Source organism: Vipera berus (assembly GCF_964194415.1).
Source record: "Vipera berus genome assembly, chromosome: 4".
Taxonomy (NCBI): domain Eukaryota; kingdom Metazoa; phylum Chordata; class Lepidosauria; order Squamata; family Viperidae; genus Vipera; species Vipera berus.
This window is the reverse complement of record NC_138206.1, coordinates 9,054,614-9,070,201: the sequence shown is the minus strand read 5'-3', so window position 1 is coordinate 9,070,201 and position 15,588 is coordinate 9,054,614. Positions and strand designations below refer to the sequence as shown.

At 44.3% G+C, this 15,588-nt stretch overlaps 1 protein-coding gene across 1 annotated transcript in view; it reads left to right on the top strand.

The window, feature by feature from the left end:
• Positions 1-76: 76 nt before the first annotated feature.
• Positions 77-15,588, top strand: part of DLG2 (discs large MAGUK scaffold protein 2) — a gene marked incomplete at both ends in the record, with an annotated part of 1,167,883 nt that continues 1,152,371 nt past the window's right edge. The window contains 2 exons of the mRNA XM_081327813.1: positions 77-342; positions 8,859-9,730. Of these exons, the coding sequence (XP_081183939.1) occupies positions 9,712-9,730 (19 nt within the window). The remainder of the gene's footprint in view (positions 343-8,858; positions 9,731-15,588) is intronic.

Sequence of the window (15,588 nt, the reverse complement as noted above, 5' to 3'; positions counted from 1 at the left end):
TGGCCCGTCCGCGCTCCGGCTCCTCCCCCTTCTGCTCGCTTCTCCGGCGGTTCTGAGGCGCGTAATCAGCCGGGCCGGAGTCGCCCGCGCTGCTGAGGCGAGGCGAGGCGGAGGGCGATGGCCGCGGCGGGAGCTTCCGCGGGGGTGAGGCTGGCGGCGGCGGCGGCACTAGGGTGGTTTCCTGTCAGATGGAGCTGAGCCGGCGCGGGCGAGCGGGCAGGCCGGCTGAAACCGACGGACGGAGCGGCTTTTCCCCTTTCCCGACCACGGAGCCCACCTCCCCACCCTGACGAGGGCTCAGCCGCCAGCGCGGTAATAATCTCTCTGGAAATAAATCCCCTTGTAAATCCTTCTTCGGGCCGGACCCTGGCTTCATCCCTCCGCTTCGTCTGGGGCGCGGACTCCACTCCCCATCGTTCCCAGCCGGCGGGGCGAAGGGGCGGGGGGGGGCGTGTCTGGGAGAGCGGGGTCAATCCCTCCAGCACAAAAGCCCATCCTTCCCAGCAGCCTGGTCCTGAGATGTCAGGCTGCCACTCCCCTGGCTCGCAGCCTTTGGGATGGACTGGCATCCTTCCAAATGGCTTGGGACTATCGGGCCAATGGTAGTCCTTTCTAAATGCCTTGGACTACCATCCCCATCATCCGGGATTGGCAAAGGTGGGTGGGTGGTGGGTCGAGACGTAGGGTTGGGGAAGGAGACTTGCTCCTGTGGTCCATTTTTTCCCCCCACACGCAAGAAAGTTGGGCTCTTGAGTCCCCCACGACTTCCTCCTGCCTTTCTCCCCCCCCCATTTCGACATCCCCATTTTTAAGTTTTTTGCCACTTTCCTACACCCCCCTCCTCCCTTGCAGCTGAATCCCCTTTCCTTATTTCTCTAGCTTGCATATTTTATCCCTCGCTTGAATCTTGCTTCATCCTTGCCTCCATCACTTGACACTTCATTTTTATCATTTACTCCCACCCACTTTGCAGCCTGCTTAAAAAGCGTCTTCCCACCCGTGCCCGTGCCTTCTCGCTTGCTGCTTAAACCCCTGCAACCTTTTTGGAGGCTGCCATTTATATACTTCTCTCCTTGGATGAAACACTCACTTGTTGTTGTTAGCTGCGAAGTCGTGTCCGACCCATCGCGACCCTATGGACAACGTTCCTCCAGGCCTTCCTGTCCTCTACCATCTTCTGGAGTCCATCTAAGCTCACGCCTACTGCTTCAGTGACTCCATCCAGCCACCTCATTCTCTGTTGTCCCCTTCTTTTATTGCCCTCGGTCTTTCCCAGCATTAGGCTCTTCTCCAGTGAGTCCTTCTTTCTCATTAGGTGGCCAAAGGATTTGAGTTTTAGCTTCAGGATCTGGCCTTCTAAAGAGCAGTCAGGGTCGATCTCCTCTAGGACTGACCGGTTTGATCACCTTGCAGTCCAAGGGACTCGCAGGAGTCTTCTCCAGCACCAGAGTTCAAAGGCCTCAATTCTTTGGCGCTCAGCCTTTCTTATGGTCCAACTTTCACTGCCATACATTGCAACTGGGAAGACCATTGTCTCCTTGCTTTACGCCTCAGTGAACAGCTTGCTTCACCCAAAGTGTGTAACCAACTTAAGTTAAAAGAGCTAGCTTGTTATGTTTTAGTTCAGTTTTTATGGCTTAGCCTGAAGACTCAGCTCTTCTGCAGACTCTGCTGCAGTGCACTGTGCTAATCCAGAAAATGAATTAATTAATTAATTTGGTAACCAAGTGGAGCATTCGAAGTATTCATTTATTTATTTGATTTGTACAGTTGTCCATCTCACTTTTACGTGTGGGGGGGGCCCCTTGGTGTTCTCTGAGCTTGGTTGTATTCTTGCAGATGTTTCATTACCTAAGTAGGTAAGATCAACAGTTTGTCATCAGTGTACTTTTGTGTGAGTCTAGGAGACTTACAATAAAATACATAAATGCACAATATAAAAATAAAAAAGGTAAAGGTTCCCCCGCACACGCGTGCTAGTCGTTTCCGACTCTAGGGGCCAGTGCTCATCTCTGTTTCAAAGCCGAAGAGCCAGTGCTTGTCCGAGGACGTCTCCGTGGTCATGTGGCCGGCATGACTAGATGCCAAAGGTGCACGGAACGCTGTTACCTTCCCACCGTAGTGGTCCCTATTTTTCTACTTGCATTTTTACGTGCTTTCGAACTGCTAGATTGGCAGAAGCTGGGACGAGTAACAGGTGCTCACTCTGTTACACGGCACTCGGGATTCGACCCACCAAACTGCCAACCTTCTGATCGACAAGCTCAGCGTCCTAACCCACTGAGCCACCGCGTCCCTTAATATAAAAATAGAAAATAAAAATAACCACAAACAGCAGGTCGTAATATAATCAATCAGCCAGACAGCCAGGAGATGGGCTCTCTTGACTTGGACACAAAGTCAAGCTTTCAAAGCGTTATAAGAATCCAACAGGTTTAGGACTACTACTCCTCAGCCTCGGACTGTTACTAGTCCATGACTTGTTAAGAACTGAGTTGCACAGCTGGAGGTGAGCAGCATGGAAGCGAGTGAAGCTTCATCTGTATTTGCAGCCACTCCCCAGCGCTAGGTCCACCTCAGATCATCAGGCATCAGGTTCTCATAGGGGCGTGAACCCTACTGTAAACTGTGCGTGTGAAGGATCTAGGTTGCCTAATTCTCCCCTCTCCCCCCATCTGTGGAAAAATTGCTTTCCACAAAACTGGTCCCTGGGGATCACTGATCTAAAGGTTGGGTGTTATTTCAGAAAAGGATCTCCTCTCGGCCCCACCAGCTGATACTTCGTAGCTGACGGTGCGCAGAGCATGTGTCTCCTGCCACTTCAGATAGGATGGGTAGAAAAGATCAGATCAGTTCCACCGGCAGGTTGCAGTTCACCTTCCCTGTGCAAGCCTTGTCTAGACATTGACCCACCAGTCTCCCTTGCTTCTGATCTCCGTCCCACCATGCTGATGATTCTTGCCATTTTCTTCCTCTGCATATTTCTCCGTCTTCCATTTTCTCCCCTGATGCACCCTGACTCACCCAGAAACTCATTTTCACGTGATCTGTTGCTGTATTCATATTCTTCTCTATAACTCACCTCTGCTTGAGGAGCAGTTCTTTCCTGCCAGTTTATCTTGCTGCCTCTTAATATATACCGGTATATATATATATATGGAAGAAAGGAGCTAGAAAACTTCCTGACACACCTGAACAGCCTACATCCCAAAATAAAATTCACCATGGAGATTGAAACAAACAACCAGTTACCTTTCCTGGATGTACTTATATACAAAAAACAAAACGGCACCCTAGGACACACAGTCTACCGAAAGAAAACACACACCAACCGTTACCTCAATGCGCAATCACATCATCACCCAGCACAAATAAATTCAGTAGCCAAAACACTAATAACAAGAACCAGATGCCTTGCGGATGAAACACATATACAAACAGAACTACACACCCTGACAGACATATTGACAGCAAACAAGTTCCAAAAAAACAAAATCACCAATATGATTCAGCAGGGGACTCCGAAACAGAAAAACATCCAAGAAGAAGAACAGAACAACGGACGAGCCATCTTGCCCTACATAAAAGGAACAACCGACAAAATCAGTAAAGTACTACGCAAACATAACATCAAAACCGCATTTAACACTGACAGAAAGATATCAACCATCCTGAGAAACCCCAAAGACAAAATAGAACTGGAAAACCAGGGCATATACCAAATCCCATGCGCCTCCTGTCCAGCAACATACATCGGACAGACTAACAGAAGAATAGAGGTACGTGTAGAAGAACATAAGAACTCAGTACAGAAGAAAGATCACACATCTTCACTAGTACAACACATAAACACTACGGGACACAACATCAATTTTGAAGGTACAAAAACAATCGCCAAAATAGAACATCTCAATAGCAGAATAATCAGAGAAGCCATTGAAATAGAAAAACACCCAGACAGTATGAACAAGCGAGACGACACCTCCCGCCTACATGCCATTTGGAAACCAGCATTGATAGAGAAACGAATTTCAGCAAACAAGGATTTAAAAAACCAACAAACAACCCCAAATGCCACCAGCCCCAGCAAGACTCATCCACACCCAGAACAAAAACTCTCCCACATAAAAGACAGAACAAGTCAAGCAAAAGTGCCATCACCCAAACAGAAGAACGCACACACGAACCTGACTGACCCATACCAGAGATACATAGCAGGTCCTCGAACTCGGAGCCAAACCAAAGCTCTGGAGGCCACTACACAGCCCACTCCTCAGGACACCAAATCACAACACTCAGGATATTACAACACAACAAAAAACCCCACCCATTCAGAACACACCCCACCCAACCAGAAGACAGCCACGCCTCCAACCAATCAGAAGACAACCACGCATCCACCCAATCAGAAGACAGCCACGCCTCCAACCAATCAGAAGACAACCACGCATCCACCCAATCAGAAGACAGCCACGCCTCAGAACACAGCCCCACCGGCAGTTGGAAGGAAAGGAACAGCCAGACCACGCATTGCTCCTGGAAGCAGCAAGAGGAACACTCCGGCCTGATGATGACGGATGGGATTTCGTCGAAACGTCGCCACAACTTTCTGAAGATGAAAGGAACGCGGGAAGAAACCCGAGACTCTAGATCTACACATACAGACACCCGCGAGAATCTACGAAAACATATATATATATATATATATATATATATATATATATATATATATATATATATATATATATATATATATATATACACACACACACATACACATATATATATATGCCACTGGGCACATCCAGCCTTTGCTGGGGGCTGCTTATGTAGGATCCTTTCAGATTTTGGTATCCGATTTCATTTTCTTAATGGTCCTTCGTTCCACGTTGAAAATGCACACATATTGCGTATTGCAAGGCCTCATTTCAACTTCTCTTCCCCCCCCCCCCCCGTTTCTTATTTTTGCCCATCACACTTGCCAGGATCTTTAAACTTTGTCATGCCTCAGTTTTTACGCAGCTGCTTGTTACCCTTATGTAGGGATAGTGCGCTGGTTCACGTAGCCTTCCAATTGAGCGTCTTCGGCGTTTAATAGTGTTCCTTCTTCATTTTGCTGCTGGTGCTGAATTTTAGGAGCAAAGGATGCTCCTAAATAAATGTACAGGCCTAAAATTCTGGCAGTGCCATAAGAGCATCAAAGGAGCCTTTCTCTCAAGTCCCAGGGGTGAAGAGATTGTACATTTTTGAAAGTGCATTTCTTAGTCACGTCATCACTACTCTTGAAATTCTCACCCAAGTAGCACTGCCATCTGTGGGGGATTTAAACAGATTGCTGTGTTTCCTAATTATAGTAATGCCTTTCCAGTTTTTTATATAGACAAGAGCACCGTTTTTAGATCCTTTGGGGCTGAAGGAATACTTTTGAGGTTTTCCAAATAAAATTGGTAGTCCCCCATTAATGATTGGGAACGCCGTCCCTAAGTGATGGACTTTCATGCTGGTAGCTCCAGCAGTTCCAGTTGTTGTCCTTACGTGAATTACAGACATTTGCAAGGTGTGACCTCTTGTGATTGACAACTGTGACCTCCTGCTGCTTCCCCATTGACTTGCATGTCAGAAGCCAGTAGTGAAGATCACAAAATTGTGGTCACGTGACTGTGGGGCACTGCAACTATTAGAATGGTGAGCTGGTTATTGTGCTCCTGAATCGTGGTCAGGTGATCATGGGGACATTGCAATGGCTGCAGCTTTGAGGATTCTTCATGCAGCGCCGTTGTAACTTCAGACACTGAACGAATGGTTATTGAAGGCTACCAGCAAATGTCTGGACATCTGTTCTCAGCTCAGTCTTAACTCAGCCCTTAGACATATAATGCTTTGCTAGATTCTTTCTTTTAACAAATCTTTACCATAACTGTATTTTTATCCTTACGTTGCTTCCTAGGCTGACTTCCTATGTTCTGTCCTGTTGTTCCGTTCTGAATCTGATTTCCCTTGAAATGCCTTCTTCTTTTGCATTTAGTTTTTTTATTTTTTTTTTTATTTTAATCCCATTTATATCCCGCCCTTCTCCGAAGACTCAGGGCGGCTTACAATTTAAGCACAAACCAAAGTGCTTAGCATTTGTCCCAGAGATGCTTTTTCAAAAGGCAGTTTGGACTTTCTTGGTTTTTCCTTGAAGACGTTTCACTTCTCATCCAAGAAGCTTCTTCAGTTCTTGGGTGAGAAGTGAAACGTCTTCAAAAAGGAAAAAACCAAGAAAGTCCAAATTGCCTTTTGAAAAAGCACCTTTGGGACAACCAGGACTGGATAACTGAGAATCTCCATACATTCTCTTTCGTTTCCAGTCTTGATTTCCTTGCATATCCCCTTTCCCCAAGTTAGATCTTGAAAGTTTTAATGTACAAGTTTCATTTCTTTCTTTCTTTAATCACATTTGTATAGCTGGCTATTTCACACAGTGACTCTGGACAGCAAACAAGTTATTTTTTGTGTTTTTAACACTTTTTTTTATTAAACAGGACAGTTTTCTTGACTTCATTTTCCCCCCTGCCCAAATCTTTTTTGCATGCAGCTGTCAAAATTTCAAAAGCATATTCATTTCTCCAGCTTATAATTTGTTCTACTCTCACTTTTTAGAGTTTAGCCTTTGGTTCCTTATTCAAATGCTAAATGTAGTTCTTATTCCCCAATGTTTTCACATCTGTTTCTGTAGAGGGCTTTAGTGGTGACCTTGGAAAAACTATGCAAAAATGGTTACCAAAACGAAAGCATGTTCTAAGCCAGAAAAGAGATTTTAAAAATTATCGAAAGGCCAGTCTACATCCCCGCTTCTCTTCCATTTGTTATCCACACCATACCCTGTAAGATGCCTATTGTAGAGAATCACAAGGATGATCTTGGAGAAATATATTTTTTTAATTTTTTAAATTTTTTTTATTCTGCCTTTATTATTTTTATATAAATAACTCAAGGTAGCAATACTTTACCTAACACTCCTTCCTCCTCCCATTTCCCCCACAACAATAATCATGTGAGGTGAGTTAGACTGAAAAAGAGTGACTGGCCCAAAGTCACCCAGCTGGCTTTCATGCCTAAGGCAGGACTAGAACTCACCATCACCTGGTGACTGGCCCAAAGTCACCTAGCTATCTTTCAGACCTAAGGTGGGGCTAGAACTCACTATTTCCTGGTGAATGGCCCAAAGTCACCCAGCTGGCTTTCATGCCTAAGGCAGGACTAGAACTCACCATCACCTGGTGACTGGCCCAAAGTCACCTAGCTATCTTTCAGACCTAATGTGGGGCTAGAACTCACCATCTCCTGGTGACTGGCCCAAAGTCACCTAGTTATCTTTCAGACCTAATGTGGGGCTAGAAATCACCATCTGCTGGTGAATGGCCCAAAGTCACCCAGCTGACTTCCATGCCTAAGGTGGGACTAGAACTCACCATCTCCTGGTGACTGGCCCAAAGTCACCTAGTTATCTTTCAGACCTAATGTGGGGCTAGAACTCACCATCTGCTGGTGAATGGCCCAAAGTCACCCAGCTGGCTTTCATCCCTAAAGCGGGACTAGAACTCACAGTCTCCAGTTTCTAGCCTCGTGCCTTAACCACTATGCAGAGATCTATGTAGAGATTATAGGCACAAAAAATGAAAGCATTGCTTTGAATCTGGGAAACGGACAGCCTGATTCCCTACTGGAGTTCCACTGAATCCTAGATTTTTGCGACAGGTCGCCAGGGTTCCCTGGGAGACCATGATTTATTTAAAAAAAAACAGAAACAAAACGCTCGAAACTTCAATGGTGGGTTGGCCTGCTGGCGTGTGCACAGGCCTTGGAGGGCTGCGTGGATCGCACTCGTGTGCAAGCTGGGTGAGCAAATTGCGAGTCAATGAATCGGGAAGAGAAGAACGAGATGAGAGACGAGAGAAGGCGCAAAAGGCAGACATCGTGAGGCTTCCTTGTTGGGGCTCTCCTTTGCCAGCCCATCCCTCTTTTTCTATAGGTGCAACGCCCCTGGGGCTCCTCCATCTAGGGTAGGTATATGACATCTGAGGCAGGGCACCAGTGGCAGCAGGAGCCACCCACCAAGGAGGGTCACTAAACAGGTGGTTATAAGTTGAGGACTGCCTGTATTTACTTTATGGCCTGTTTTATTCTCCTTTCACGTTTTTATTTAATTTCTGCAGCCGCCCATTTCAGATGAGCAACTGTGAGTGGCAAGCCACCATAAAACAATCACAACACAGGGAGTCCTCGAGTTACGACCACAATTGAACCCAAGAACTGAGCTTTGCTCCATTTTACGACCTGTCTTGCCGGATTCACTGTGAAGTGAACCCCTGCAGACGTTAAATTGGCAACAGGGTTGTTAAGTGTGTCTGGCTTCCCCATTGACTGCTTTTGAGAAGGTCACAAAAGGGGGATCACATGGCCCCGGGACCAGTGGTGGGATTCAGCCAGTTCGCACCACTTCAGCAAAACCGGTAGCTAATTTTTTTGTTGCCCAGGCCCAGAGTGGACTTCCGGAAGCGGCATCCACACAGAGAACCGGTGGTTCACCTATTTGAATCCCACCACTGCCCGGGACCTTGCAACCGTCATAAAAACAAGTCAGTTGCCAAGCGTCTTAATTTTGATCACATAACCAGGGGGATGCAGCAACGGTTGTACGTGTGAAAAATGGTCAGAAGTCACTTTTTTTCCCAGTTGTAACTCTGAACGGTCACTAAGCTATAGGTTGAGGACCACCTGTATAGTAGAAAGATAAATATCTACGGCAGCCAAGAAAAGTTCTCGATTTCATTGTGGGGGAAACTGTTCTTAAAACTCTTCTCCTCTCTCGGTAGGTGGCTGCCGCTCCTGAGCTAAGCGCGAAATGACCACAACTCAGGCACCCCGGCGCCCTGTTATTTGCTTCACCAGCTTGCCGTGTGAACAGCACTGTTGCTTTAATAATTCCATGTCAAGGGATTGTTTCCAATCCTCTTGGGTGTAATACAAGAGGATCAGAGGGATGTTACAGACCAGAAGGCTGGGCGGAGAGTATACAAATGAAAGTGACGGCTGTGCGGGTAACCAACTGAAACTTCGGAGCTTACGTTTCTAGTATCCAGAAGACCAGGATGTCTGTCTTACTGGACAAAAAATCCTCGTGACTGCATCAGGAAGGCAAAAATAATAATAATCTCTTTGAATTGCCTCCAGCTTCCTTTGAATTTTATTTGGATTATTTAAGAACAGGGTTGGGCTGTTTTGGACTGTGGAATCTTGCGATTGCCAAGTTTTTGGACTGTGTGTGCCTTAATTGCATTTTTTGACATTCACTCAACTTCTGAATACAGTACAAAAACAATCCTTCGTGCTTAGAAGAGGGATTCTTAGACACTTTTGTAAACGGAGGTGTGTTTTCTCCGATATATTTTTATAGCTTGGGAAATACTTTACGGATTTTGACAACTGCCTCGTGGCAGAAATTCTCCACAACTCCCCTCCCTGCCTTGCTCTTTTCCTGGTGATGTTGGAAGTTTTTCACTTGAGGAATTACGAGCATCATTGGAGGAAAATGAAGAAATAAGAGTCCGCTTTTTAAACTGAACCGTTTTTGAGTGGGACGGCAGACTTCTGACTTCCCAAGATAATTCCGGAAGGACTCTACAATAAATAAATATTTGCATCCAGTGCCAGAAGTTAACAGCAAGAATGCCAGTGAAGAAGAAAGGTGGGCTATGAGGGATTTTTTTGGTCTGTCTTTTGAACATAAAATTGGATATGTGACATAGGCCATTTTCCCCTAAAAAGCATTTGAATGGGAGAATAAAAGTGTTTTTTGGTGGAGAGGGGAAAGAGAATTGTTTTGTGCATCTTTGTTTACATGCAAAAAAAACCTTTAAAAACTTCAAATAAAATTGTTTGGAAACCTAGGATCTCAAGTTTTGAGTTCTCAGAGAGCTTTTGATTTTTGTACTGCTGGAGTAAAGGGAATTGGGGGGGGGAGGGACAGCTCCAGTTACTTTATCTCGGCAATAATTCCAGCATAAAAATACATAAATATAAGTGATACCGCTTCAGCAATACTTTGTTCTGTGGGCAGGATTGATGGAAGAATTCCCGGATAGATCTTAGTTTACAAAATTGTGACTAATGGCTTACCGAGCCCAATGTTATTATTTATGGCGATGGTTTTTTTTAATGGAAGGTGTTTCATTTGCCGTTATTTTAGAGGGATTCCTGAAACACACAGCCGTAGCTCTTATTTATTTTCTAGCTGTCATTAAGTCAACAAAACTCATGGGAAACGTGAGTCAGGAACTCCCACTTCAAACATTAGGTTGAATAAAACTGCTTTTTGAATGGGTCATGAATATTTTTAAAATTCTGTAGTGAAATACGGTTTTATGTTTTTTTAAAAAAATAGCTCTGAAATGTCCAAAGAATGTCCACTTCATTCAATACAAAATAATAACAAAACTATTGTTCGCTGCTAAGGAGATTGTCTATTATGAAAGGGGGAAGAATTGGCTACTGCATTTTAAGTGTACCTTTATTTAATTTCCTCTGTGCTCATTAAAATCCTTGACACTTGAGTATAGGTTTCCTCTGCAGCACAGTTGTCTTGATCACTATAAATGACAAGCATTTTGTTGGTATGACCGAAAACTAAAAGGGATTAAAATTTGGCACAGAGTCATATCGTTCCCGGCTTCACCCCAGCCTGTTCTTCATTTCAGAGTCCTTTTTATTTGTTTGTTTTAGCATGTAAAATATTTTTGGCTCTCGTGTTTTGGGAATAGAAATATGTTCTGATATTGGCTAGTCTGGAACATAGTTATAAATCAGCGAGGAAAGAGGAGAAAGGAGAGACTATTGTCGCTTTGGGTTATTGTAATTCCTTGCCTTGCTGCTTCCCAGATAATGCATTAATTAATGGTGACATCTTTATGATTCAGCTTAATCGTTACAATGCACCTGATTGGTGCTTTATTGCTGAAAGTAACAGGAATCCACAGAAAGGAAGATAATTGATTGTACCGCTTATTTGTCAGACTGAGTAAAGCACAGGGGAGCTTATCTGTCGTCTCCAAATTTCCTCCTTATTACATTTCTAGATTTAGAAGAGCAAATTCCAAACCTTCGGGACATTTTAGCTGGGAATTTGGGCAGTTTGTAATCTGAGTATAGTTGGAAGACATCCGGGAGAGGAAGAGAAGTCAGAATGGATTTCACGATTCCTTCCAAGTGTTTGATTCTGTGGAAATGTTTGGCCCTGCCATGGCTGTAAGCCTCCCGTGCGGAGGTAAAGTTTTTCAGAATTTGTATCTTGGTGAGGAGACGGAGAGAGAAACATTTCTGATGTTAGCGCCAGAACGAGATTTGTGTTAAGGTTGATTGCTTTGAGCGAAATTCCAGGTCCTTTATCACGGGGGTTCCCAACTGGGGGTGCGAGGTGATATTCCAGGGGGTGCAAAAAACCTGGGTTTAGAAGTTTCAAAATTATAGTGCATATAGCATAATTTTATGTAAGGGGGTGGTGGTGGTGCGAGAATATATCAGAAGCGTTCTAGGGGTGCAGGGTATCGAAAAGGTTGGGAACCACTGCTTTATCACCCGGGATAACCATCAGATGAACTAGACCAGGGGTCCTCAACCTTGGCAACTTTAAGACTTGTGGACTTCAACTCCCAGGATTCCTCAGCCAGCAAAGCTGGCTGAGGAATCCTGGGAGTTGAAGTCCACAAGTCTTAAAGTTGCCAAGGTTGAAGGCCCCTGAACTAGACTGTAGAAACTAGGATGAACAAAGGTAGAAATTCTATTTTTATTCGATTTCAGGAACGGTTGCTATAACAAGACAGTTGGCCGCTGTTGGAACCTGTAGGAACTTTAAATTCCGGATTCATACTTGATCAGATTGTCAACATTTCACACTTTGAACGGGCCCGTCTTCTTAATTTGAGTTCATCATTCATCTGTGGGGATTCTTAAGTCCAGGTTTTTTCTCTTTTTTCTTCGAAAGGCAACTGGACTGTTTTTTTTTTCCTTGAGGAAGAAAAGTCATTTTGCTTCTCATCCAAGAAGCTTCTTCAGTTGTGACTGATTGGTGGAGAATTCCTTGCCGTCGTCTGGTTGTTATCTGAGACTCATTGAAACCCCTTGGGTTTCTTCCCCCCCCACGCCCTCAGGACCACTTTAATAGTGCGAATGGGTGTGGAACCTTCTCGGCACTGTTGGAAGGACTGTATTGTAAACAGGAGATAGGTGGTGGCATATCCCTCCCCCTCTGTTGAGAATGTGGACAGCATTCTGGACAGAGAGGATCTTAGATATGTGGTTACACCTGCCAGGTATCTTTTTTTTAAAATCCCATTTATATCCCGCCCTTCTCCGAAGACTCAGGGCGGCTTACAATCTAAGCACAAATCAATGTGCTTAGCAATAGCCTTCATTCTATGTATATGCCTGCTTATTAGGGCTTTTGGGGGCCCCCAAGCGGCATTTTACAAAGTCAGCTTAATTGCCCCCAACAATCTGGGTCCTCATTTTACCTACCTCGGAAGGATGGAAGGCTGAGTCAACCTTGAGCCTGGTGGGATGCGAACCTGCACTAATTGCAGGCAGCAGGTGTTACTTAAGGAGGCATTAGCCCACTGCTCCACCAAGGCTCTTAAGTAAGTTGGAGTTAGTAAACCCACCGGAAAGCATTCTCGCTTGCACGCTGCCATGTGTTTCCGTCGGCCGTCCTGTACGGCAAGTGTAAAAAGACACCATTGGCTGAAAGACACTGCTCCTGTGGCTCAGGAGAGGTGGACACATACTCCTTCGATGTTCCTTCTATAGAGCTATTTGGGGAAAAAAACCCCATATCCTCCCCATAATTGATAGGTATCCTGGTCGTTCGGAAAGTATTTATCTCCATTTATCTTAAGCACGAGCAGGCAGTGATCGCGGCACAGGTGGCTAGATTCTGCGCCGCAGCATTGGGGATTCATCAGAAACATCAATAAAACATTTTAGATCTTTTTAATAATCTTTTAAAAGGGACGCGGTGGCTCAGTGGGTTAGGACGCTGAGCTTGTCGATCAGAAGGTTGGCAGTTTGGCGGGTCGAATCCCGAGTGCCGCGTAACAGAGTGAGCGGCTGTTACTCGTCCCAGCTTCTGCCAACCTAGCAGTTCAAAAGCACGTAAAAATGCAAGTAGAAAAATAGGGACCACTCCGGTGGGAAGGTAACAGCGTTCCGTGCGCCTTTGGCGTCTAGTCATGCCGGCCACGTGACCACGGAGACGTCCTCGGACAAGCGCTGGCTCTTCGGCTTTGAAACGGAGATGAGCACCGGCCCCTAGAGTCGGAAACGACTAGCACGCATGTGCGGGGGAACCTTTACCTTTACCTAATAATCTTTTATCATTAATTTTATTACGTGTTTTTATCCAGCGTTAGACTATAGTCAATGTATTTTTATTGTCAGGCCAGTACAATTCAGTTTTTCTGAAGGTAGTTAGGCTTCGTTAATACTGTCCGTAAAACTAGGCAGACCTTGGTCAGCCATTGATGACATCATTAATTGTGATATACTGCTACGTCTTCTTGTATTGGTTCTGTTTAGATTTGTTTTATTTGAATGTTTGATTTATGCATTGGCCTTTGGCTGTAGTAATAAATTGGACAGAGAGGACCACTGGTTTGAACGAGGGGGTCAACTGAAGCCAACTACATTAAGATTGAACAGCCCTTCCTTAACAGAAGGAGCGGGATATATGCACTATTCGGGTGACCTCGAGGGGACAGATTAAACTTCCAAGTGGTCTCAATGATTCTCAGAGAGAGTGCCAACAATCAGATGACTGCAAGGAACATAAAGAGCCTTGGTGGAGCAGTGGGCTAATGCCTCCTTAAGTAACACCAGCTGCCTGCAATTAGTGCAGGTTCGCATCCCACCAGGCTCAAGGTTGACTCAGCCTTCCATCCTTCCGAGGTAGGTAAAATGAGGACCCAGATTGTTGGGGGGCAATAAGCTGACTTTTGTAATAATGCCGCTTGGGGTGTGTGTGAAAGCCCTAACAAGCAGGCATATACATAGAATGAAGGCTACTGCTAAGCTTGTAAGCCGCCCTGAGTCTTCGGAGAAGGGTGGGATATAAATGGAATTAAAATAAAAAATAAAATAAATCCTTCCGTTGTCCACCATTCAGTCAGAAATTGAAGAAGCTTCTTGGATGACAAGCGAAAGTTCCTCCTCCTCCTCCTCAAGGAAAAAAAAAACAGTCCGGTTGCCTTTTTGAAGGGGAAAAAAACCCCCTTTTGAATCCATCTCATTCTATTTAGGTGTTGAAAATCTCTTCCAATTGAATTGAACTAACTGAATCCCCTAGCAAGGGTCATTCAGATCTGCTCAAAGTAAGGGCCAGTCCTGACCCTCGCATGTGAATGAAACATCATGTGGGTTTTTTTTTCTTTTCTCCTCCTGGAAGAAATTAAGCCAGCTTCAGCAGAAACTCGGCATGAGCAGATGGGACCCCTGCATCCAGGCAGTCACACCTGCTTTTTCTCGCAGGTGCAAGCGTTGAGGATTTTTTGTCTGTCTGCAAACACTGTGCCTGGAAACTTAAATCTACGGGAACGATCAGTTTTGCAAACCAAAGAGCCTGGCTTATTTTGTTTCTTTTGTTGGAAGCACAATGGGAATCTGATAGCTGTGGGGTGCTTTGCAAGTGATCCTGACTTACCTTTTCAAAGCTAGTCTTAGCTTGGTCAGACCAAAACTGTGATTATCTATGATTGTTTTTCCCAGTTTTTGGTTCGACTAAGCAAAGACTACTTTTAATGTAAAATGTAAAAATCTACATAGAATTATAAAATTGGTCTATGATTATTTGTATATTTCATGTAGATCTTTTACATTTTACATTAACTACGTAGATTTTATGTGTGTAGTTAATGATACTAACTGTAGCTCTTCTTTCACATGGAACAAATCTGGCTCAATTTTGTGAGTTTGAGGCATTTTAATATGAAAATGTTATGGGTCGGGGAGCAAATAATGCGGATTATATCACTTACAGTACTACTGAGTAGTAATTCAATGCCATTGTAAATAAATAAGACCAATATTTTAGACAACGTCTCTGTTTTAAATCTCACTGAATCTTGCTGGTACAATAAGATTGGGTGTTTTTATATTGGGTGTATTTATATTGGTGGGATATTAAGTTTTAAACAACATCCAGGGCTGCACGCTGATTGAGGAATGACAGCCTTATCTTACTAAAATAAAAAAAGTTCCTAATATATTTTGGATAACTTAAGAAATACTGTACATTAAGTTTTGAACATGAGGATCAGCTAGAAAATTATATCCAAAGTCCATTTCAGTGGATAATATTTATTATACTCAAGGAAGGCTTAAAAAAAAGAAGTACTAAAGAGCAATGGATTGAATTGAGGTGATGCTTTAAGCAGGAAGTTTCAATAATATTTGTTACAGAGCAGCCTGAGAAACTAGCATTAGATCCAAAAATTGGCTTTCAACAAATTAGGCTAAAATTGGTTTCAAGAAAATCTAGGACCAGTTCCATAAGTCACT